We start from the raw sequence: 25,776 nt of genomic DNA, 5'->3' as shown, positions 1-25,776 counted from the left end.
TGTATCTCATAGCAACTGAGGAAGTGGGTTTACAGCTACTTAGCTCAGTTGGTTAGAGCGTGGTGCTGATGATGCCAAGGTTGCAGGTTCGATCCTCATATGGGAAAGCTGCATATTCCTGCATTCCTGGGTTGGACTAGATGATCCTCAGCATTCCTTCCAACTCTAGGAATCTACTTATTTGGGACGCGGGTGGCGCTGTGGGTAAAACCACAGAGCCTAGGACTTGCTGATCTGTCAGGTCGGCGGTTCGAATCCCCGCGGCGGGGTGCTTTCCCGTTGCTCAGTCCCAGCTCCTGCCCACCTAGCAGTTCGAAAGCACCCCCGGGTGCAAGTAGATAAATAGGGACCGCTTTATAGCGGGAAGGTAAACGGCATTTCCGTGTGCTGCGCTGGTGCTGGCTCGCCAGAGCAGCTTCGTCACGCTGGCCACGTGACCTGGAAGTGTCTCCGGACAGCGCTGGCCCCTGGCCTCTTAAGCGAGATGGGCGCGCAACCCCAGAGTCGGACACGACTGGCCCGTATGGGCAGGGGTACCTTTACCTTTAAAGGGTTGTGACAAGGATTTACAGCTCTGTGTTGTGATGCTGCTTTAAATCTCCTATGCTGCCACAGGCCTCCTCAACTATGAAAAGAAGCAGCGTCATATCTCCTTTTCCCCACCAGAAATTTATTTAAATAAAACTTAAGGAACGGATCCCAGTACTTATACCACAGGACAAAAAAAGTAGACACAGGGACATTTAGCTGAATAAAACACATTAGGATTTTATCTCATCATAGAGGGACATTTCACATAAAAGATAGAAAATGTCAAAGGTACAGATAACATTAGCAGCAAAAAGAGTTAACTGTTTGAACTACCCCTTGCTTCATTAGCTTTTAATTAACATTAATGGGGCATGCTCAACAATCCATCAACTATCTTCTGCTGGAATCAGCATTTTAGCTTCTGTCATGAACATTTTTATAGTGGTCCCTGGAAACATCGATCTCTTTTAGAATCTTCATCCGTATAAGGAAATCAAACTTACATATTTTTTTGTATGTGAGTTTGTTATTTTTACATACATACACGCACATATTCATTCATTGTCTCTGTGACTAATAACTAAATTATTCAGATTTGTATAGTTCTGGCACGAGAAACCCTCAGGAACTAGCAGTAGTACCAGCGAGGCTGCATGAGCTAGAACTACACATTATTCATTGTAGGAATCAAATGCCAAGAATGAACCAGCTCCCAAGGAAGCAAACCTGGGCCTAGGCTGCAGGTGAGGGTTCAACGCGATTCATTGTTCCTTCATATTGTTTTAAAAATAAATGCATCCATAAACCTAGCCTAGCTCTCACCCTGATGTGCTAGTTTTCTATGTGCAGGGCAATTTATTTGCTAATTTTCGAGGAAGGGTTGTGTGGAAGAGCATTCGGTCATTCCATTTTTGATCTCCAGTCTAAAGTGATGCAGCCAAGGCACAGGTTTACCTCCTCAGTGAGAACAACGATTCCTGGCTATCTTGTCTCCTGTATTGGCAGGATCGCATGTGCTACAGTTTTGTGTAGCATTTAGCCACGGTCCCAGCAGCCAGAGGGATGGGAAGCTCAACAGGCAGATGGTTATTTGCACTCCCTTGGCTCTGAAGAGCTACGCCCAGAAACAGCAGTAGGAATTACCTCTCCCTCCCCATAGATTTGGCTGAACTTTACTGAAATGTTACCTTCTTGGTTCATGGGATTATACACACTTGGGATCCCCCTTATAGGAAGATCTCACATCCAGAGGCTGGCTCTCTCTGTACAAAAAAACACAAAACGAAGCTTGGTCCTTTTCTTGAGAAAGAGAGAGTAAAAGTCTGGTTTTTTGGGACAGAACTATCCCACATTCACAAGAATGGAGGGTGAGAGGAGAGAAGGGAGTCTACTGCGTTCCTTTTCCTGCGGATTTGTCTTCCCGAATTTAATAGGTGAGGTACTTTATTTCAGAGTATATGAGTGGAAATAAGACGGAGCAAGCCCGGTACAGCACAGCAACGCTTCTGAAGATCGCTCGTGGCTTGGTGATCCAGGACTCGGATTTAAAGCAGAAATACACGGCGTAGAGGGCAACAGCAAAGAAGTGGCCAATCAGGACGACAGGCTTGGGTGATAAGCTGCAGGGAAGGATTAAGGAAATGATGAAAAAGGCGATTCACCTTATGAGCAACGTACTAGATTTTACAAAATAGTAATCCGTTGAAATGGTTGGGCAACAAAGCCCCTCGAAAGGCCACTTTATGCATTGCAGGTTGGATTAGATAACCCTCAGGGTCCCTTCCAAGTCTATGATTCTATGATTTCTCCCCCTCCCACAACCTTACCTATGAAAAGGTTAGTGTTAACACAGATTGAATGTTTCGCTACTGGGTTAGTTCCATCTGCTTTTCCGTTCCTGCTGCACACAAACACACACAATCCCCCTCTGACCCTGATGCAGGTGTCGAGCCAACCTGCCCTGTGCCTACTCAGGGACCGCCCACTCCACCCCAGTCCCAGCCCTGGATCCATTGGGGGACGGGGCTATTGTTCAATCAGAGTTCTTAAGACCCCAATTAAACATACTGCGGGGAGAGGAGGAAGGAGGAGACGCTGCCTCTCCTCCCCGCTAACAGAAAGCAAGAGGATTCAATCCTGCACAGTGCTGCTGGGGTCTTTTTGGCTGATGAGCAGGGCAAAAATGATTTACCATGTTTTTCGCTCCATAAGATGCACTTTTTCCCTCCTAAAAAGTAAGGGGAAATGTGTGTGCGTCTTATGGAGCAAATGCAGGCGGGAGGCTCTGCTTAGAGCTCCCTTTAAAGAGCGTGTGCGCGACTCTTGCTGGCTTTTCCCCAGGAGGGAGAAGGGACTGATGGGCTGCCTGTGAAGCCCTTCTGCCTCCTGGGGAAAAGTCAGCAACAGCCACACAAAGGCTCTGCTCAGTGCTCCCTTTAAAAAGCACCTGTCCCAGTGTTTCCTCCTCCTCTTTTACAGCGAGGCAGGAGGAGGGATGGGCAAGCAAAGTGAGAGCTGCGCAAAGCGGGAGAGAAGCCGTGTAAGCGGCTCTCGCTTTGCTTGCTTTAAAGCAAGAAAAGCAAGAGCCGCTTACATGCTCTGCACAGAATATTTTTTTTTCTGCTTTCCCCCTCTAAAAATTGGTGCGTCTTATGGTCAGCTGCGTCTTATGGAGCGAAAAATACGGTAACTGAATAAGCAAGTAAGAAAGAATCAGGTAACAGGTGATGCAAAAGACCCCTCTCTGCCTAAGGGTGCTGGAGAACTACTGAAAATACTATTAAGCTAGATGGACAAATACCCTGGCCTGGGATGAGGCAGCTTCCCATGTTCCTGAATAAAAATAAATATTTGGAGTGGGGAGAGAGAACATGACACCTGGCTTAGCTTGTTTGTATTAAGTTATCTGATCATAAAACTGTGGACCTGGAAACTACAACTAATCCAGAATGTGGCAGATAGACTGGTGACTGGGAGTGGTAGCCAAGACCGTATAACACCAGTCCTGAAAGACCTACATTGGCTCCCAGTACATTTCCAAGCACAATTCAAAGTGCTGGTGCTGACCTTGAAAGCCCTAAACGGCCTTGGCCCAGTATACCCGAAGGAGCGTCTCCACCCCCACCATTCTACCCTGACACTGAGGTCCAGCTCCGAGGGCCTCCTGGCGGTTCCCTCATTACAGGGAACCCGGCAGACGGCCTTCTCAGTGGTGGTGCCCACTCTGTGGAATGCCCTCCCATCAGTTGTCAAGGAAATAAACAACTCTCTGATTTTTAGAAGACATCTGAAGGAAGCCCTGTTTAGGGAAGTTTTTAATGTTTGATATTTTATCGTATTTTTAATATTCTGTTGGGAGCCACCCAGAGTGGCTGGGGAAACCCAGCCGAATGGGCGGGGTATGTATGTATGTATGTATGTATGTATGTATTTTAGTAGTTGCAGTAGTATTATTTGATCCCCAGCCCCTCTACACCTCACTGGTTAAGTGGACTCATGAAAGGTCTCTTTCACAGGGTTTCCAAAGAGAGTCCTGCTCTGAAGAACAACCTGAGAAGGATTTTATAAACATTTCTCCAACTTACACAGACAGTAATCCAACTGGGCCAGATACGCACTCGCCACCAAGCTTGAAATAAAGGAAACAGGCTTGCCTTAACTGACGCAGAGAAACTGCAAAAATAAATTAAAAAGAACACTGCTTTACAAGAAGGCACAGAAAATAAGAGTGGAATGAACTACTTAAATGAAGAATAATCTTATAACATACATGGCAACACACACCCGTTTCTAACATCCTCCTGCCCCTCATTTCTTCAGTCTGATATTATGCATTTTTAAATAATCGCCACCACAACAAACTGATGCAGCAACAGTGCCTTATTGTTATTTATGCATTTATATACAGCTTAATGCCAAAATACTAATAGGGTTACAAATCCAAAGACCAATTACACAAACATTAACATATAAACATCCATTCTTAAATCACACAATAAAACAATCCCATTAAAACATTCATTAAATTATGCAACGAAACAATCCCATTCCAACAAAACATCAATTAAATGATGAGACTCAGGTGGTGAGATCAACGCAATGCCTGTGTGAACAGGAGTGCTTTCAAAAGCTGCCTGGAAGCCCATACAGGTGGGGCCTCTCGTATTTCACCAGGGGTCACTCCAGGAACACTGCTGCTACCAGTGAAAAAACCTGCTTCCGTGTCACCACAAGCTAATGATCATTACCAATGCAAGACTGTCATACGTTAAGCAAACTATACCCATACTAAAAATCTAAGTTTGGGCTCTGATGAATGGATCTAGGCTGCACCAGCAATCTACAAAGCATTCAATGAGACTTAACAACTCTGTCAATTAATTTATTAATTTATTAATATAATTTATTTGCTTTCCAGGCTAGCATAACCTTCCAATGAAATGCTGACAGTAGACTTTTTTTTTTTTTACATCCCATAGTCCACTTAGGTACTGATAGAGAAAGTCAGATGGACAGAGCACATGTTAAGATTGCCATAAGGGTGCTGCTGACATCCCTGTTCTAAATACACCTTTAGGCACCAGGTGAAAATGTTCCTCTTTAACTAGACCAGGCATAGTCAAACTCGGCCCTCCAGATGTTTGGGGGCTACAATTCCCACCATCCCTGACCACTGGTCCTGTTAGCTAGGGATCATGGGAATTGTAGTCCCAAAACAGCTGGAGGGCTGAGTTTGCCTATGCCTGAACTAGACATTTGCCTGACAGACATCTGGTGCCTTTTTAAACGGTTTATTGGAAGGGGGATTATTGGTTTGTTTCTGTTCTTATTTTTATCATGCCTTTTGTGTATTTTATATTGCAATTTTATGTTGTGAACTGCCCAGAGATCTATGGGTATAGGGCGGTACACAAATTTAATAAGTAATAATAATAAATGTCACATGTTCAGGGAAGAAATGGCAGTGCAGAAAAGCTTATTTTCAATGGCAACCCCATAGCTATCGAACAGTGTGCTTCTGCCATAGGGGTGGATGGATGAATGGATGAATGACCAAGGTATAAGTTTGCCACAGTGCAGCTAAAGTAATATGGAGGTGTTCCATCATGTCAACAGGTCTTGCATCACTTAAACTGGAGCAAAATAGATTTATGAAGTGTAATTAACTTTGTGTGTACCTTTTTAAAATGCACTTACCATCTGTTCCAGCAAATAATTCATAAAGTGCCTGAGCAAGGACGTTCACGACAAAGGAATGGGACTTTCTTCTTGTCCAGTAAAATGACTTCTTTGCCTGCAAAAGGTAAGATAAGGTTGCTTGCTGGCATCAGGATGCAACATAACCTTGCATACGCAGTGGGGTTTCCTAGTTCCAAGATGGTTTAAGACGGGGGCACTGGGAACTTACTCCACCAAATGACAGAGGCATGGTCTCACGATGAGAAGGGATCTCAAGAGCTTGTCAGCAAATTGTTATCAGTACACCTATGGATCTGCTTTATATTGAGTCAGATCATTCGGCTTATTTCTAGTCTGCTCTTACTGGAGGAAGCTCTCCAGGGCAGAATTCTGTCCCATCAGTTGCTACCTAACAATCTGAGATGACAGAAATAGAACATGAGACTTTTTCTGTGCAAAGGCTAGTTAGTGCTCTACCATGGAAGCATGGCCTGCTCCCTTTTTGCATTTCCCCACAGAGAATGCATAATGCATTTCACATTCTTAAAATGGTGCACATGATTTATGGGTACCTCAGTTGGTTAGAGGGTGGTGCTGATAACGCCAAGGTTGCAGGTTCGGTCCCTGTGTGGGACGGCTGCATATTCCTGCATTGCAGGGGGTTGGACTAGATCAGTGTTTCCCAAACTTGGGTCCCCAGCTGTTTTTGGATTACAACTCCCATCACCCCTAGCTAGCAAGGCCAGTGGTCAGGGATGATGGGACCTGTTGTCTGAAAAATAGCTGGAGACCTAACCCTGGACTGGTCCTCAGGGTCCCTTCCAACTCTACAATTCTATGATTCTATGACACCTATTCCATCACCCATCACAAACAAGCCCACCATGGTGTCAAAATGTCCAGGAATGTCACAACTCTAAACAGAAATTATAGGAATAGCAGGACCAGGCTTGTCCCAGCAGAATACTTTGTCAGAAACAAAATAGTTTGGTGTGCAGGTGATCAGAACTCAAGATTCTCTCTAACCTAGAAGAGGCAGCAGCTTAAAGTTGGGAAAAAAACCCTTTACATGAACTAAAGCCCCCATCCCAAAAAGAAAAGCCAGAATCATACCCATGCTTTTAAGTTGCTTTGGGTTGCCCTGTGCAAAATAAAGTGACTAACGAATGTAATAAAAGAAAAAGAATAAAATACCTCCAGAATAGCTGAATCCTCATACAGGTCTGGAATGGCCTGCAGCAGGTGTCTCCATATCTTGATGTCATTCAGAACAACAGTCATTCCTCCACCTGTTAGAGGGTGCCTCATGTTGTAAGCGTCACCCAGAAGGAGGACTCCTATGTAAAAAAAGAAGGAAACAACCTCTAAAATCAACCACTGTTGTATAGATGCAGGATCCTGGCATTCATTCTAAACTTTTGCACACTTTGGGGTTGGCAGGTGCCGCTATCTTTCCTAGCAATCTCTAGATTGCTTCATGTCTCTACTGAGTGAAGTGGCATCATCGTAATGCTAAACAGAGTGACAGCAATGATTCCAACCCTGCCCTCTAATCCCTGGGGCCGAGGGACCATGGAAGGTGCCAGCAAATGGTGCCTGCTGGGTTTCTGGGCACTGAAGGTATAGAAAATAGAAGCATGATTGAACTAAGCACTTAGAGGGGCAGGGGCAGGGGCATTCAGCCCCTGAGCTTGAGGTTTACCACCTCTGTCTTAAAGTCTGAGGAACAACCCCTTTGTTTTCAAGGCTGAAATCCAAAGAAATATGCAAGTAGTTCCCCACACCTGAGTGGTTTAGGCTTGTGTTTTGCACCCTATTTGAAAGGGGAAAGTCTTTCCAAAGAAGTTAGGTGATACGGCATTGGTGGATGGGATTCTGTGCTGTTCAAAGCGAGGGGGAACAAAACCCCACTGGGCACGCCCCCACCCTTGGATGGGCAGACCCTTAAGCCTTTCAGCTTTCAATTCACTCTTCTGCTCACAGACCTGATTTGTTTACAGGGGACGGAGGCAGAAAGCTTGCTGGCATGGTCCTCATGCGATCATTCTGCACAGCTATTAGGAAAGGCTCCTGTAAGTGCGCTGCAAAAACAAAAAATGCAAAAGTTCCGTCACTTACAGAACATTCAATCTTTTCATCAAGATTCAGAAGAGAGACATCATTAATACCTAGCTCCAACCTGTCCCCCCAAAAGTCATTAGAAAACTGAGACAGAACTCTGGTGACCTAAAGATAAATCCACTCTGGGGGCAGGGGGGATCACTTAGAAGTCAATCCGTTGAGATTTCTTTCAAAATTATTGGCACTGACATGAGAAAACATTATGGAAAGTGTAAGGTGTCCTAATGCCAAATACAAGTGAAGTATTGTACATCTCAAAATGCTTGTTAAAACTAGGCTGCTTTGGATAAATAAGGATGTAGATGGAGCAGGAATCAGAGAGCAGCAAGCAATACATGTGAAAAGGATCTAGGGGTCTTAGTAGACCATAAGCTTAACATGAGTCAACAGTATGATGCCGCAGCAAAAAAACTAATGCTATTCTAGGCTGCAACGATAGAAGTACAGTCATACCTTGGATCCCAAACGCCTTGCGACTCGAACATTTTGGCTCCCGAACGCCGCAAACCCAGAAGTGAGTGTTCCGGTTTGTGAACGTTCTTTGGAAGCTGAACGTCTGACGTGGCTTCTGTGGCTTCTGATTCAGTGCAGGATGCTCCTGCAGCCAATCAGAAGCCGCGCCTTGGTTGTCAAACGTTTTCCGAAGTCAAACGGACTTCTGGAATGAAATCCGTTTGACAACCAAGGTACGACTGTATAGTGTCCAGATCAATTATGGGATGATGGGAGTTGCTGTTCAGCAACATCTGAATGGCCAAATATTCCCCACATCTGATTTATTATTATTATTATTATTATTATTATTATTATTATTATTATTATTATTATTATTATCAGTAGTAATAGTAGTAGTAGTAGTTGTAGTTGTAGTAGTAGTGTATCAGGAATATCTTCTGCACACATCTGACTGAAATGATGGGGTGTTGTTCAAAAGCACATCTGTGAAACCCAGATATTCACTGGCAACTTGGAACAAACAGCCTCAATACTGAAGTACAGGAATCTATTCCCAGTACAAAACAGTCAGGTCAGGTAAAGAGACCCACAGCTAAAAAGTTGCATTTTGCCATTGACAGAGCAAAGACATTTTTAACAGGTGAAGGTGAAACTCCATCAGACTCTTGCCCAAGAAAAAAATCCTTCCTGGTTCTGAAGAGACCCTTGCTGTAAAAAGCAAAACCAGCCTTGCAAGTTTTCTTCACAAACATACACCTTTTCAAATTACCATTTCTGGCTAGTCCCACGGCCTGCTCAATTCCCATCTCATTCCCTCAGGTGCTCACTGCTCCAGGTACCAATCAGTGCTCTAAGGAACTCCCAAACTGAGACGGCACAACTTGAGGCCACCCACCAGCAACACCTATGCTAGGAAAATGCCACATTTCCAGTATATCATCTGGGGGAAACTGTTGTGCAAGATTTCCCTGAAGTCATTATAAGGAGGAAGACAGCGATGCCCTCATGACCGTAACAATGAACTGGTCAAATGTGGCTTTACACCAGCTATTTATCCTTGTGAATGTGTGACCACTGAGGGTAAGTGACGAAGAAACTTGAGACTATGCCCCTGTGCCTCTATGAAATCAGGCATACTTCAGGCATGCCCAATTCCATCATTGACCATGGACAGGATGTAAAAGGCTACCAACATAGGCACTTACACTGCAAAGGGCTATTTTCCACCATCCTCTCCCAGTCACAGCTACCTTTCAACCAAGTCTAGAAACATGAATATTTGCAAAAGATAATGCTCCTTGAAGCTTCAACTCTGAGTGCATGTTAATCACAGTTTAGACATTTAAAGCTTATTTCTTCAATGACGAGGCAATTCTGCATCAAATGAGAGTTGATGCAAACACTTAAGTAGATGGTTTCTTTCGCAGTATTGACAACCTGTACACATAATGCTTACCAGGTAGTTGTGGATAAATCTGTTCAACCATGTATTCTTTAAGGTTCTTTGGCATTTCACCTCGAATGTCAACAAGGACTCTGGTTTCATTGGAAGAAATCTGGTAGAAAAGTACTGGACTAGGATTACCCAGAACAATTTCAGAATGGTTGGCTTTAAACTGAGGTGAATCCTTTACAGTGAAAGAAAGAGGAAAAGTTATTAAAAGTGCCTTCCGACTTACATTTATCAATACATCCCTGGTTGGCCATGAATTCACTGGCCAGTTTTCAACAAACTACTAGTACAGATGCTCAATTCCCAATCTGTAAAATGTTAGCAACAGTGACCACATTTGGACAACCATTCCTCAGCTTGTATGATCCTGGTGCCCTCATACATTTAACTAATTTCTCCCTTTGCACAAGTCAGAAAACAAACAAGGAAGTCTTCAGTTGGCTACCATTTCTTGTTTCATACAAAGTGGGAAACCATAGTTAACAGAATCTTCTTCTTGGTGATCACTCGTGGCACATGAACACAGTTTTAGCGGTGTATCCGTAGATGGCTGTGGAGGCCATGGTCTGATTTTGGCTTTATATCCTGGCTTGTACCAAAAGCATTAATCTAGAGTTTCTTGTTTCTGACAGAGAAGGAAACAAGAGTTAAATGAATCCTTCCCAGCTTGTTCACTTGCTTGTGTGAAGGGTCAAGTGAAGTGGCTGAGCGCTATTTATACACTGGCTTACTAAACTACGATTCTCCGGTCATGGTCAATAACTAACATCAGAAGCTGTTGTGAAGATGGATGAAATATGGATTGATAATGACAGGATTCAATAACGACAGAGGTATGACAACATTAGCAATTTAAATGGGACAACTTTGAAACATGGACCTTGATCACTGTACCATTTCCTCTTTAAGCATCCATGCCCAGCCCCAAATACAGCAGCCAATGAGGTTCACAGCAAGGTCAAGTGCCAAAAGAGCAGACAATATGCAAAGGAATTGGGTGGAAGATCCGGAGAAGAACTGGGTGCTGGGGTTGAGACAGGCTGCTTTAGATTTCCCAGCAGCGCACCCAAGGGAAGCGTAGGTGTTCCATTGGGCCTGCCCTCTGGGAAAGGCCTGCCTCCCAGCCCACCTGCTATTGGTCGATTCTGCAGGCAGGCCTGAATCTGAAGCCCTGGCCAGCAAGGCAAGCAGCTATGCCTCCCCACTGGCCGTGTTATCTGAAGCCCCACACCCAGGATTCAACCCTGGTTTACAATGATGGCCCACGATGCCACCACACCATAGATGGTAAGCAGACTAACTATAAGCTTAGTTGTTGTTGTTTTTAAAAAGTAACACTTACTTTCAAAATTAACCCCACAAAATGAGATGGAACTCTAACTTTGTTGGAGATAAGTTGTTTTCTAAACTTGGAAAAGACACCATCAGCAATAACAGTAAGGGGTGCACGGAGCTCCTGCAATGGGGAAAGATGGAAGAAAAAGCGATAAACATGATAAATAGTGTCATATAGTACAGTAACCCCTTAAGCCAGTCTATATTCACAGAAGTTTCATTCTCATTTGAAAGTTTGTCAGAGTTCTCAAAAGGAAATTGCACCATATCTCTGAGCAGCAGCTTACGATGCTCTTCCTTAACATCAACAACACACACACACAGTTAAAACAATTGCATATATAAAAACAATTTAAAAAACAGCTATAAATATAAAAAAATAGAGCAGGAGCACATATATAAAATCAATTTCAATTCAGGACAGATGCCAACTGGGATAAAGATTTTAGAAGGCTTTTTGAAAGAGGAACACCATTAGCAGGCACCGAAAACGACACCTGTCTGATCTGCAATGGGATTGCCTTACCAAAGGCCTGATTCTGAAATAATATGAAACAGACCACCAGACTGGGTGGTATTTGCAGAAGACCCTCTCCTGCAGAATGCAATGATTGATTTGATGTATAGAAGATGATATGAACTTTTAGGTATCCTTACCATACTGTATATCTAAGGGTAAAAAGGTAAAGGACCCCTGAACAGTTAAGTCCAGTCAAAGGCGACTATGGGGTTGCAGCGCTCATCTCGCTTTCAGGCCAAGGGAGCCGGCGTTTGTCCACAGACAGCTTTCCAGATCATGTGGCGAGCATGACTAAACCACTTCTGGTGTAACGGAACACCGTGATGGAAACCAGAGCGCACGGAAACAGTGTTTACCTTCCCGCCACAGTGGTACCTATTTATCTACTTGCACTGGCATGCTTTCAAACTGCTAGGTTGGAAGGAGCTGGGACAGAGCAACGGGAGCTCACTCCGTCACAGGGATTCAAACCGCCGACCTTCTGATCGGCAAGCCCAAGAGGCTCAGTGGTTTTGACCACAGCGCCACCCACGTAGCATATATCTATTGAGGCAGCAGTCAGACTATGTTTTTTTCTTTCTGCTTTGGCCCTTAAGAAATAACCTTATGACTTTGAAGGGCAATGCTACAAAACATAATTTTCCTGTAAATATACTTTGTAGTCTGTAGACTACATATGTATTTATGCCATGGGAGGAGAGGACTGAAAACAGAAAACAGATAAATAGTAATAATACTGTCACATAATTTGGCCCTGTGTTTTTAACCACGCTCATTGTGCTAATTTACCTGTTGGGTTACCTTAATTGTTTCCTGCTTTAATTTGACAGAGGATTACTGTGCACCAAAACAACCTAGAATATTTTCCTGTAAAAATATATATGTCTATTGAGCCTCACCTTTGTAGCACCAGTTTCTTTATCTTTGAACAAAATTCCAACAACCCGTTCATCTTCTTCAAGCAGCTGAGTCACTGTTCCTTCAATGAATTTTGTACTGGAAGAAAGCAGTTTGTTTATTTGTTTTAATGCACACAATATCCATGGTTCATATTCCATAATACAGTAAGTTAAGCACATTTCCATCTAAAATATACACTACTAACTTTAGTAGGTAGAACCATTCCCCTGAACAGAACCAACTGCACAGGTTGTCTTCCTACTCCTGGGGAGAAAATAGACCCGTATTTAAACAATGGCCTTAAACCAGGGGCAGGCAACCTAAGGCCCGGGGGCCGGATCCAGCCCAATCGCCTTCTCAATCCGGCCCGCAGATGGTCCAGGAATCAGCGTGTTTTTACATGAGTAGAATGTGTCCTTTTATTTAAAATGCATCTCTGGGTTATTTGTGGGACATAGGAATTCATTCATTCCCCCCCCCCACCACCAAAAAAAAGTATAGTTTGGCCCACCACATGGTCTGAGGGAATGGTGGACCGGCCCACGGCTGAAAAAGGTTGCTGAGCCCTGCCTTAAACCATGGTACAATTGTGAACAAGCTTCTCCCATACCTCATAGATCTCTTGCAGCTTCTTCTCGCCTGCATGGAACCTGCATGGCTCAAACAAGCCATGCTATGATTTGCCATGTTGTCTGAACCAGGACTGTGGCTTGCATGAGCAGTTGGCAAGAAATTGACCAAACCTTTCTTATAAACCAATTGGATATCACCCCATGAGAGAGCTGTGGGACGCAGTTAATGATACCATTCTTTAATTTTCTTCAAAATTAAATTTAAATTAAATTAAATTTTCTTCAAAATTCAAAAGCAAGAACTGACTAAGATAGAAAATAAAATCACATTATAACACTAAAAACAAAAAACAAATTTAATAGCAGAATAAGCAACCATATTATTAAAACTAAAGCAACAGCAGATCAAACTAAGGGGTATTCAAGTCTCAATACATGAGGAGGAGAGAAGAAAAAACATTATAGCAGCCCACATCCGGTCAAAATTTGTTCAGTGCTGGAGTTAGGCAGGCCTGCCCAGGAAAGGCATTCCACAGGACAGGTATCACAACTGAGGAAGCCCTGCCCTATTCAGCTGGCAAGAGGTACCTGGAGAGAGCTTCAGAAGTAGGACAAACATGACGGAAAAAGTCAGTCCTCTCTAGGCAAGCTATTTAGAACTTTAAAAGGCAAGAATCGGCAACCAATTGATCATGGAAACAAATACATAGCCAGTGCAGACTGAATATAACTGGCATGGTTATGTTCTAGCTACCTTCCTCTAGGCAAGAATCTGGCGGCGGCAGTTTAAACTAAATGAAGTCTCTGAACACTACTCAACAGTAGTCCCACACAGAATGCATTGCAATAATACAGCATGGAAGTTATTAAAACACGAATGGCTGTGGCTATCTAGCGTAGTGACTATTAGAAATGCATTATTTCATACTATGGATTTGTTATGCAGCACACGTGCCAATAAGGTTGGCCACCACCAAGCCACAGGATCGGATATATTCTCTCCTGATCCTTTCTGCAATACTGACTCAGGAAATCTTGCCAATAGCCAACCCAGAGGATTGAACAGTTCATGATTCAATATATGTGCTGTGGGTATGAAGGCAGGTGGGGTATATAAAACTGAATACTCATCACAATGTTTATCCCTTCTCATAAATGTATTTTAAGGGTGAAAGATTACTTTAAAATGAGTTTTTAATCTGATATTTTTAGGGCTGCATGTGCTGTATTTCTAATTTCTCTCTCTTCACTAAAAAGCAGATGCAGAGAGGATTGAGACTGGGGCTGAAATATGGAAATAAGAGGATTAACTCTTTAACTCTGCACCATGGTCCTGATCAAAATTCCATCCCATCCACCCAAAGCTATGAGCCATGAAAGGGAAACAGAAGCATAACATGAGGAAGCCTGTATACATTCTCATACAGAGCTAATGGCAGCCCCATGAGTCATCTGCATCAGGGCATCAATACAGAGGAAAGAGTTGAACCCTTTTCCTCTTGCCATAGTCCTGATCTAAATCACTTCCTGCAGCTCCTATTAGCAATTAGAACAAAGAATACATCATGTATAGTTTGACCATGGTACAGTAAAATCAAACCACGACATTTTGCAAATTAGTGGAAATGCAAGTTTCAAGCAGCAGTTCCGTTCAAGTGGGAGGGAGCTACGTGACCTAACCATACTTCTATTCAGATACATGTATATTTCATTTTGCTTCAAGGAGGGAAAACACCTCAGTTTCCAGTTTCCTGGTGTCGCTGTTGCACAACCAGAGACGGTATCTAGTTGCACCTCTACTTACATAAATATACTGATGCCCAGTTACTCAACAGACTCTGGGCTAGTTACAATCAATTTTAAAAACTAGAAACACTATTAAATAGACTTAGTAGTTTTCTAAGCAATTCAGACTTCAAAGGAAGCTTAACCATGGTTTAGAATAGGAGCAGGCAACTCTGGCCCTGCCTGTTGTTCTCTTATAACCTCTAAATACTGGTCATGCTGACTGGGGCTGATAGGAATTGTAGTCCAGCAATACCTGGAAGACCATAGGTTCCCCATTCCTGATTTAGAATATTGTCTGAATTGATAAACCATAGCTTGCAATTGGCTGGAAAGTGAGAACTGGAAAATATGGCTTTAAATTTCAATCAAAATGCTTGCTGTGATATTATTTTTTAAAATTATTCGGTAGGTGCTGGAAGTTGAGTAGGGAGGGTGCCTATCTGACCTCAAGTGGAAGTTCCAGTTTATTTTCTTTCAAGTGCCCAAAATGACTAAAGGTAAGCATGCCTGTTTGGGTGGTGCAGTAAAACATGTCTGTGGCTGAGTTGATTTGAGGAATTACTCGCACGACTGTATAAGCACCAATGCACTGCTGATGGCTGGGATGCTACTTTAGACCACAAAGGTGTTATTCAAGTGATATAAAAGGAAAAACAAAATAAACAAAAAATAAAAAATAAATTCAACAAGATGGAAGGATGCACTTAGTACATCAGTCAGGCCTAGAGCTGCTCATTCAGTAGATGCCTTATTATTTTAAGTTGCCGTTCTTACTTGGGTTCTGCCATGGCTGTCCTTCGGAGACCCATGATGAAACGCCCATGATGAAACGCTATTCCACTCTGTATCTGGCCATCCGTTTTGGCAGGGAAAGGAATTTCAACTTCTGATTTACTTTCTAGGTCATGAAGTACATAGCCGTTGATTGCGTGAGCATCAATCCCTTCCACAACCTCTGCAAAATAAATGTCAATACATTAGGGAAAGTGCAGAGTTGAGGGCAGTATATGAGAAGGATACATATCAAGTTGCCTCAAGAACATACATTTAGATCAAATATTTATTATGTTATATGCACTAGGAATATGCAATGGAAATTCTCCCCAACCATGAAAAGATATTTTGAACATTCTTCAGAATCTTAGAATCTAAGAATTTAAGCTGAATTCAGCCAATAAACCATGTATTATGTCCTTCTAGATGTTCAGCAACTACCCTGTTTTCTACAGTCCCTGATAAGCAGCAAAAACAAGGGGTTTACCGAGTCCCTGGTAGGTCATATATGAATCATATATGGCTTCATTCAGTTTCATAGGTCTCATGTACATTACTGACAGAATTAAACAACAGTGACAGAGGAATTTTGTAATGTGGAAAGAAATGGAAACTCGTGCACCCCCACTCCTGTCAGAAGTCACCCCAAATCATGGAGAGGCTAGATTCTAATTTCAGCCTATAGGCCAACATATCTAGAGAGGGGTTTTTTTGGTATTATGATATTATAAAAGGCATAGATGGAAGGCAAGGATCAGGCTACCCAGCAAATTAAATAAACAAAGTGGGGCAACAAGCACATCAGAACAATGAGGCAGGATTTGTGATTTGCTAACATACCTCCCAGTCCCAGGTCTCTCAGAGCATTATATCCCCCTGGTTGCAGCAGTTCTCCAACTATCCTGTCAGGTTCCTTCAGATCCCTCTCAATTACTGTCACTTTTCTTCCATCCCTTGCCAGTACTGCTGCCAAAGCAGAGCCAAGCACACCGGATCCCACAATGATAACTTCTGGATCACACGGAGGAGTGAGATTTGAACCCGTAGTTGTCTCAATTGTGCTCTCAGGTGAGGTACCAAGTTCCCTTCTATCCTGCATAAAGATGAAGCCATAAGCAAAACAAAACAGATGCATTTTAGCCTATTGTGATTACCATTTACTTCAAGGACTTGGGTTCACAAATGTCACAAAAGCACAACATATTGAGGGAGAGAATTCTGTACATGATATATACACAGAGGAACTTGAGCTTCATATAATGCTCTTGGATGAAACTAATTATCTTCACTCATTCCAGTACAAGTTCAGGTTCTGTGACAGAATCAGCCTTGGGTGCCCCGGTGGATTATCTTCTTTAGGAAAGGAATGGAGGAATGAGAACTTGCTGATTCCCCTGGATCTCTCAGCGACTTTTGATACGGATGGCCACAGTATCTTCCTGGACCACTCCTGGATGACCTCAATGAGTTGGCTACAATCATTAACATACCAAGTCCCATTGAACACAGTAGGAATTACCACAGTGCCAAGAAACCATGCACAGAATTGCACTTGTAGTTCATTTACATTATGTGCTCCTCAAAATGGCAAGGAAGGATGTTGTTTCTTACCTACACATGCTAGATATAGGACAGATACCCTCTCCCTAGAAAGCTACGAGGGGAAGGGGAATCTGAAATCCTAGGAATGTATTACAAAGGAGCTAATGTTTGAGAATTTCAAATAACTGTTATTAAAATCTCTTATCAAGCTACATAGTTCTGAGTGTTGAGCTTGATTGAATACAAAACCGATGGAAGCTGTTGCAATTTCCCAAAAACTGAACGTTCTAGATCCCTCTCCCCCAGTTTGGGAAGTGCTGGCATAAGTAGATTTCCATCACCGTTCAGGAACACAAGCCTGCAATCTGATTTTCAAAAAGAAATTCCCTCTTCAGAAATCCCCAGTATTAAAAACAAATTTTTCTGAAAGGTGCAAGATGATTGTTTTAAAACATAGGAAAGAGATCTCAGTCCTGGGTTGTCATGCTAAGAGCCAACATACCTCTTTGGATTTCGGTTTCAACACCTTTGGAGAGCCTGCGTGGAATTTAGTCCAGAAAAAACCAAGGAGAGGCACAGCGGCAAGAAAATTAGAGAGCATTCCACAATGCGGTTGCCTGTGCTTCTGTTGCTTTAGTCCCCATGTCCGGTACCGATAGGACAGCAGCAAACCAATAGAGAACACCAGCATGGAAATCAGGACCTCCTTGTTGGCATAATTCAGCAAATCTCCACATTTCTTATAGACATAGATGAAAGAGGCAATGCCCAGAAAAGTCCACATCGTGGAAGAAGGGTGTGCTCTCTCACAATCACTGCTGGATTCCCCCCTTTTCGAGCTTGATTCTGAATAAAGTTCCTTGAACAGGGCTACACACACCCACACCCCGTACAAATTGCGTTACGAAATTACAAAGATCCTCATTTCAAACCAAAGGAGGAGAATTAAAAAAACTGTACTACAAATCCAAAAAGGTAAAAAAGAAAAATGCCGAGAAATTTAATACAAAACCTCTGTGGTCACAAAAAGCAGTTCCTCAGCTTAGGCACCAGGCAGGGAAACATAGTGGATTTGCAGCTCCACCTATCGCCACCCGCTATTTCTAGGGTCAACATGTCCCTAGAAATGGCATTGTTCATTTAAATTTCTTCAGCCATCTGCTGGTTTCTGCCAGGACACGTATTTTAAGGCTCTTGACCCTTCAGTCAGCAGGAATAACTAAACAAACAAACACCCGGGAAGGTATTGCGTGTGTTTTAAAAATGCAAAAATGTCACAATCCAACAAGGGAAGTGTATCTCCGGGTCCTGTGCTCCTTTCCCTCCTGCTCCTTCGTAAGCGATTCTCGCTTCACCTGTGAACAAAAACCAAAAAGTTACTAAAACGAGAGAGAGAGAGAGCGTGCCAGCCACCGCCATCCCTGCCAAAGTGGCTTTGCAGGTGGCACACCTGGTTGGCAGGAGAGCATGCCATCCTTGATAAAGGTGTGGAAATTTAATTCACAAGAATGAAGAACTGAAACGCATACATACATGAAAACCGGAGGGGTTTTCTTTTTAAAAAATAAAACAAATGCGAGGGCTGCTCCTCTTTCCCTCAGAGACCCTGGCAGGATTTTTCTGGCAGGAAAGGGGCTCGTTCCTTTAGCCTCCTCCTAAGATCCGTGGATGGCGGAGCTGTGCCGCCCTCAGCCCCAAGCTCCTCCGGGAAAGAGACCTGGGCTGTTGGTCCTGTTTGATGGCCTCTCCTCCTCCACCACCTCCTCAGGGAAATGGCTCGCTTATCTTCTCTGCCATCGTCTCCTCACGGCCGCTCGCCTCCGCCCTCGCCGTGCAAAAGGCTCGCTTGGCGACCAAGGATGCTCTGAGCAGGTGAGGAGAGCGGAGGCAGGCGGGAGCGAGGCCACGAGAGAAGAGGGCGGGGTTATGCTAATAGCCGGCTGCCGGCTCAACTCCTGCCTTCGCCTCGCGCTTTCCACGGCCCAGCCCCTCTTGGCCAATCCGCCGCGCTAAGACGAGATGGTGCTATGGCGCTCGGGCCAATGGGAAGCGGCGGCGGGCGGGGTTTCGCGTCCCGCCGGAGCCTAGTGCGATGTGACGTGAGGCGCGAGAGGTTCGGCGTTCGCGGATAGGCGGAGAGAGGCAAGAGGGGTGGGATGGGGGAAATGAGGTGTTTGCCGTTGCTATGGTGCCGAATAGGCAGAGCGAAGCTGGACAGCGTCCCTAACTGAGACGGAAAGTGTGGGTAAGAGAGCTAACGGGCGTCTGGGAAAGGCTTCAGAGTGCTTACTGCGCAAGTGAGAGGAGCATGCGCAGTGCGGAAGAGTGACCTCCTGCCCTCTCGCTGGCACTGCGATAGCAATGCTGAGGGGAACGTGCCTGAGGAACTGAAGTGGGGGGGGGGCGTCGTGCGCCGCGCGGCAGAGTAAAGAGGGCTTTGTTTTTTACATTTATGTCACGGCCTGTGCTCCTGAGCATGTACAGAGTGCCTTTTGCCTCACCGCCACAGAATAACTCGCAGGCCATTGGGGACTGAGGAGAAGGAAGAAACTGCCACGGCCCGGCATACTTCTGTAGCGCAGTACCACTTGGTTCCTCGCTTTTAAACTACGTAAAAGATGAGGGGCAGAATAAAAACTAACGGACGGCGAAGCTTTGAAAATAACAACGAAGAGGCGGGGCCGTGCTGCTCAACCAATCGCAAGGCTGGGCGAGGAGCGCCTGACGTCACGGCGTCGCCGAGAGGACGTCGAACGACCGCGCGCCCCCGCCTGGGCCGCGGTTCCGTTGCCATGGCGACCGCGCGGCGCTTGGGACCGGGGCGGCTGGCGCAGGAGGCCGCCGCGCTCGCTGCTGTCGTCCGGGGCTCCGTGGGGCCTCGAGGAGGGCACGTGCTGCTCACCCGCCCCACGGGGGAAGTGCTGCTTTCCAGGGACGGGCGGCGCGTGCTGGAGGCCTTGAACGTTGAGTCGCCCACGGCCCGGTAATCGACGGTCCCCGCTCCGCCCTTCTTCCTCACGAGCAGTTCCGTGGTCTAGGCCGCGTCGTCCGCGTGAAGGACTCGGGCGGGCCCCCTCTCTGGGGTTTCGGGGAGGGCCATGGGCTTAGCCAGGGCGGCGGCCGCCCCGCCTAAATCAAGGAAATAAAGGGAAAATGCTTAAAGTAGAAATGGTAAAAAGTTTTTGACAGGTTTTTCTGAGCGCTTGGGGGTGTCAAAAGAAGTAATTCGAAGCAACTGTGGTTGAGACATTGCATTCCGAATCTGGTAGACAGATCTAGACAAGGGATGGTGACAGCTGGGTGTCCTGCCTCCCCCCCCCCAACCCCCCCCCCATAAATCCTGGCTACACCCAGGAGGAGGAGGAGGAGGCGACAGTGTGGACTGCAAATTTTCCACATCGACCACCTCACCTGTTTTTAAGGTTTTCGTTTTAATTTTTAGCACTTCAGAAGATGCTGCTCACGGATCTCCCGTGCCCTGTCTAGCATTGTTCTTCAGCATATCGCTGTGAAATTTTGCTGTCTCACCAAGATTTGCAACTTAAGTGCACATACTATTATTATAGTTGCCGACCCACTCATGAAAACAATGAACAGGGTGGTGATACAATGACGACTACTGCAATCAATACAAGATTTTATTTATATTCATTTTTCCATGTTCTTTTTACTTTATTTTTATTTGATTTGATTTTTCAAATGGCAGTTTTGCAATCACATACCCAACATAGAACATAAACAGAAGATTCCAAAGAATCACCTGAACTTCCCTCCTCCCCTTTGTGGGTCCTATTGTTAGAAAAGATGCAGGTGGAAAAGTCTAATAAACCAAATCTTTTACATCTCCATTATATCCAAAAAGTCACCATTAAACTACAAGTGTTCTTCCAATTCTACTAACAATTTTAACTGTTCACAGTGGTTTTTAAGATAAATTATAAATTTTCCTCGACACAAGTTAATATTACCAAGGCAACTATCTGTAAACAATCAAGAAATGTCCATAAAATGGCAAAAGTAGTTTCTTTCCCAAATAGGTTTTATCTTAAACAGTAGCAAACATGGTAAATAAAGAGTTCACCTGTAAAACAGTGCTCATTTCTTCTCTTTCCAAAATAGATTTTATCTTGAACCATTGCGTAATAGAGAGTCCACTTGTGATATACCAGTGGTTCAGTGCTCCGATGTCATTCCATAATCCGATGTTTCATCACTAAAGCGCTTAGTTATCGAGTTTTGTAATAAATAATATGCAAGAGAAGATGGTATGTAAACAACTTAAAGCAGGGGTGTATCTGTCCCCATCTGCATGTTTCCATTGGGAGGAGCATTGTCCTTCAGTTTGTTAAACCTTCTCCTTTCCAGCTGGATACTGGTGCCCCTGTGACTGCCCTTCACCCTAAGATCCCAGGGCAGGTTACACCAAATGAAATCTAATGCTAAAAACAGCTTACAATCATAGAAATAAGGTGGGCCCTAAAAATGTACATCTCAGGTGTCAAAGGGGTACCCTTGATGGCTGCTCCCATCCAGATAGCTCAAAGGGCCATAATCTATGACTTCCCTCACAAAGGCATTATTTATTTCAGTTGATATCATCCCATGTTTATCATGGTCAAAAACACAAGAAGTCACATGCCCATCCACCTTATCTCCTAAACTGAAAGGCAGCATTTTCTCATAGGGGAGTTTCTCGAGACCCTTAATCGCTTTTGCTGGTGTTTAGTGCACATTTTCCACCAACGTCATTTTTAAGGCATAGTGAACATAGAAACCATGACCTCCACACTGAGGCAGTTTCACAGAAATATTGCCCCCCTCACAGCCTCATAGTTGCCAGTGGCCCATGTATGGAATCTGCCCACAACCATTGTGTTTTTAATGTCTTAGTACAGATAACTCGCATCTCAGGAAGGTTGTAATGTATGATGTTTCGTTGTGTTTTTATTGGAAGGTGCTCAGTCACAATCTGGGTGGGTGGAATAAATAAATAAAAATGGAAACCCTCTGTTCCCCACTTTCCATTTATTTATTTCCTGCACGCCCAGCTGGTTTTCCTTGTTTCAGGCTCTGGGAAGGTCCATGGAAGGGCCCTGGGAATCTCCCAGAGCCTTCTCCCAGAGGCTGGTAAGCAACGAAGCACCTTAATAGCTTCTGGGAAGGATGTGTGGGAGCTCTCAAAGTGTCCCAGAGGCCCATAAGAAAGGCTGTGCCTTGCTTACCAAAGTCTGGGAATGTTGAGTGAGGGCCCTGGGAGCTAGACCCTCATGCCACCTTCCCAAAGCCCAGTAAGCAGCCCCCTGACTTTGCGCAATTTTGCGTTTAAAATCAGATCCCTGGAACCAAACTCTCACTTAGGTTTCAAGTTACTTGTATATTGGGATCTTACATAGAAGCTGTCTGTATTTTTGTTTTTCTGCTGTAGACTTGTAGAAAAGAAATAATTCATTTAGAGATATTTCAAATATAGTAAGTTTGCAGTCTACGCAGGGGTTACATTCCAGGGATCACGCCTAAAGCCAAAATCATGTATAGTCAAAACACATTGGGTTCAGTCTTGGGTTGGATTGCCAAAGTCATTTTTCCTGGAATTCCACCCCCTTTCTGCTCCTATGTATGTATGTATGTATGTATGTATGTATTGTCATGCACGTAGAGCTGAATGTGCACAAGTTAAATGCACATAAGCTGTGGGCTTACTTTAAACCATTTGTTTCTCTTTGGCTTTTAACAGAATGATGATTTCATGCATTTCCGCACACTGCAATTTGACTGGGGATGGTGCTAAAACGTTCATCGTAATTCTCTCCGTTTTACTTCAAGAACTTGAAAAACTTGTTAAAGGAAGTAGTCCTTCCTGTTATGAGAAGATCCAAGGAAGAGAGAATTGTAAAGAAAATTTTTACAGACTGAAACAAGTTTCCCAGCTTCTTATAATGATCCAGATGGACATTCTAGATTACATAGTGACAAGAGACCTTGAAAAGCATTTTCATTCAGTATTTTCTGTTTCTGATGAAGAAATAAGTATGAGCACAATGGGGTTGGTACTGGAAGCTTATTTTTCTGGGAAAGTAGGAATCAATAGACAAAAGTTTCTTTCCCAGTTAAGCTGTGATTTCTACTTCAGAGTTACTGCTGGTAAACATAGGAGTGAAGTCCTATGCTTTGTGGATGACTGTTTTGCTGAGTTGCATACTACTGTGACAGGCCTCCCTGTTTCAAGTTCAAGAATCCTAGATGGGCTTATTCTTCACAGAGACTTTGCTGTGTACTGTCCTGCAGACGGTGATAAAAGAGTTCTAGTTATAACAGAACCTATCCAGCCTGCTTATTCTGACTTGGGTGCTGAAGTTGTCATAACTGCTGAAAATCAACATGGGGCATCTAAAACCTGGATTACAAAAAGAACAGAAGCTGTTCTAAAGCACATGCAGGACAATGACATCAAGGTTTTATTGTCAAGTGTAAAACAACAGGAAGCTGTTCATAACTACGCAAAAAGCAGTGGCATATCTATTGTAGAGTGCCTGTCCCCAGAGGAGATATCTCTTATCTACAGGATCACAAATATTTCACCTTTCAAGCCATCTTTGGACAATATTCACACTGAAATCACGGAAGCCGCTGTTGCAAAATTTTGCCAGCCATTGCACCTTGGCGCCAAAAGATTTGTCCATATAGGCTTTGAAAGGACGTGTGCCCTTCAGCTCTACTGTGTGATTCTCTGTGGGCCAGTGCATGGGGTTACTGAGCAACATGTTTGTGCTTTTCATGGCGCGTTCAAAATGTTGCGACAGATGTTTACGGTTGTTTGTCTGACTGAGCAAAACCTCTCTGAAACACTGCATAATAGTCAGCAGTGTTCTGATGCACAGCAACATTTTGTAGAGAAGCACACTGGCTGCGGTGAGGTTCACGCTTGTGCCAAGCAGCCAAGACCTTGTGGGTGTGAAATGGAAGAGGACTCTGTTGTTTCTGCTTCATCGGTAGACAGAGAGTTGGCCTGTTCATCCATGCATCTGCCTAAGTCGTGGGGCGTAGATTTGGCGCATGATGCCATGTTTTCAGAACCACATGAATGTGAACGTGATTTATTTGACTTGCAAAAGGTGTCTCAGAAACGCAGTCATCCAAAAGGAATATTGAGAATGGACAGGAATGAATCACTTGCGAAAAATCAGCTTGCTCCTACCAGAGCAGAGAGAAGCATCAGTTCCAGAAATGTGCAGCTGCAACCCACTGAGGACAGTTGTACTAGGCGAGGCCATGGAGTTAAAGAAGCGGATAATATCAGAAGCCATATTCAGAGTAATTCCAGCTCTTACATAAAGGAGGGATCAGTTTTGCCAGTCGGTGGGATATTCGAGATACTGTTACATTACTACCTGTCCTGCTATGCAAAGCGGTGCCAGTCAGCAAACGTATCCATTCTTTGTGCTGTAATTGCTGATGCATTGCTCAGTGTTCCAAAAACCCTCTGTAGGGCACAGAGAAGGGATGCTTTTCCTCAGCTCTATCTTGAGGTTACCAGCGCTGTCAGAAATAATCAACCGCTTCTGCCAAATCAAGAAAGGTTAGAATCAGTGTCCTGTAAGTACCAATTAGTGGCTTCCATTCTTCAATGTGCAGCTAGGCTTTTAAGTATTGATCTTATTGTTGGCATTAAGAGGTTACCTCAGAAGACCGAAGAAAGTGATTCAGAAGCTGATCTGTGAATAAAGGGTTTTCGTATGCAAGTGATGCAGTTGCGAGAACCAGCTACGTCCTTTAGTGTTCTATGCAGCCCCAGGACTGTCCAGATCCTAACAGAAAGGTGGAGAGAGGGGACATTGGCTACAAATTTTCTTAAATCCCATAATGTATTTCTGGCCAATAGATTGGGTATAGATTTAGACTAGGAATTGTGACACATTGAGGCTGCAATTCTAAAGTCACCTATCTAGGAGTAATTGAATTCATTGGGACTTACTTGAGGGACGTGCTTGGATAGGTGCCCCAATCCAAATTTTAGAGAGCTCATTTGGAAGGAAACACTGGCGATGATGAAAGCTTTCTGGAAATGTTGGGGAAACTTGCTTCCGCACTACATAAGTTGAGACTGATTTAGCATGTTTATCTGTCTTAATAAACAAAACTTTAAAAGCATGCTATGTTAATTTTATGCCTTGTATAAGTACATCTCCAAAATTCCAGGAGTCAGAAAATGGTTGAACTGAAATACTTGATCGGGGTGTGTGTGTGTGTGTGTAAAAGTCCACTTAGTATGGTTTAAATGTTATATTCAGGCTCAAAATTTCACCTGGGAACTGTTTGCATTGGAGTGGTTATATATATATTTAAGATAAGACAATAGGATACACTTTGTGTACACTGTTTAAGCTTGTGTCCAGTGTTGTCTTCTATTAGCAAGGAACAGCTACCCACACCCTGATCAAACTCAGGAGCAGAACAGATAGCCAAATGACTATACAGCTGCAAATAAAATGTTTTAAGTGTTGTAAACTGCATTATACAAATGTGGCACTAGATGGTGATTGTGAGCTATGGAAAATTCCATATATTTTTCAAAACGTTTTTTAAAAAAGCATTTTCACAGCATTTTC

The 25,776-nt window shown here is 43.8% G+C and overlaps 2 protein-coding genes across 4 annotated transcripts; one reads left to right on the top strand and one right to left on the bottom strand.

Annotated features, from left to right (window-relative positions):
* Positions 1–748: 748 nt before the first annotated feature.
* SQLE (squalene epoxidase) lies at positions 749–19,781 on the bottom strand. 2 transcript variants are annotated; one of them, XM_081204717.1, is made up of 12 exons: positions 19,672–19,781; positions 17,673–18,525; positions 16,469–16,721; positions 15,629–15,809; positions 12,494–12,590; positions 11,082–11,195; positions 9,743–9,914; positions 7,695–7,790; positions 6,904–7,046; positions 5,728–5,824; positions 4,116–4,203; positions 749–2,150 (listed from the first exon to the last, which is right to left on the bottom strand). In XM_081204717.1, the coding sequence occupies exons 2-12, from the start codon at positions 17,952–17,954 to the stop codon at positions 1,958–1,960; spliced, it is 1,716 nt and encodes a 571-aa protein (XP_081060843.1). In that variant the 5' UTR covers positions 17,955–18,525; positions 19,672–19,781; the 3' UTR covers positions 749–1,957. The 2 variants fall into 2 exon arrangements, with proteins under 2 accessions (XP_081060843.1, XP_081060842.1); XM_081204716.1 differs by lacking the exon at positions 19,672–19,781 and adding an exon at positions 18,704–19,101.
* Position 19,782: 1 nt separating this feature from the next.
* BBS10 (Bardet-Biedl syndrome 10) lies at positions 19,783–25,318 on the top strand. Of its 2 annotated transcripts, none has more exons than XM_081204582.1 (2): positions 19,783–20,153; positions 22,905–25,318. In XM_081204582.1, exons 1-2 carry the CDS (start codon positions 19,789–19,791, stop codon positions 24,886–24,888), a joined length of 2,349 nt encoding a protein of 782 aa, XP_081060708.1. In that variant the 5' UTR covers positions 19,783–19,788; the 3' UTR covers positions 24,889–25,318. The 2 variants fall into 2 exon arrangements, with proteins under 2 accessions (XP_081060708.1, XP_081060709.1); XM_081204583.1 differs by lacking the exon at positions 19,783–20,153 and adding an exon at positions 20,232–20,341.
* The last annotated feature ends 458 nt before the right edge of the window (positions 25,319–25,776 follow it).

This window comes from Podarcis bocagei, assembly GCF_964188305.1.
Source record: "Podarcis bocagei genome assembly, chromosome: 8".
NCBI lineage: Eukaryota > Metazoa > Chordata > Lepidosauria > Squamata > Lacertidae > Podarcis > Podarcis bocagei.
The sequence above is the reverse complement of the archived record's forward strand: the minus strand, read 5'-3'. Positions and strand labels throughout refer to the sequence as shown.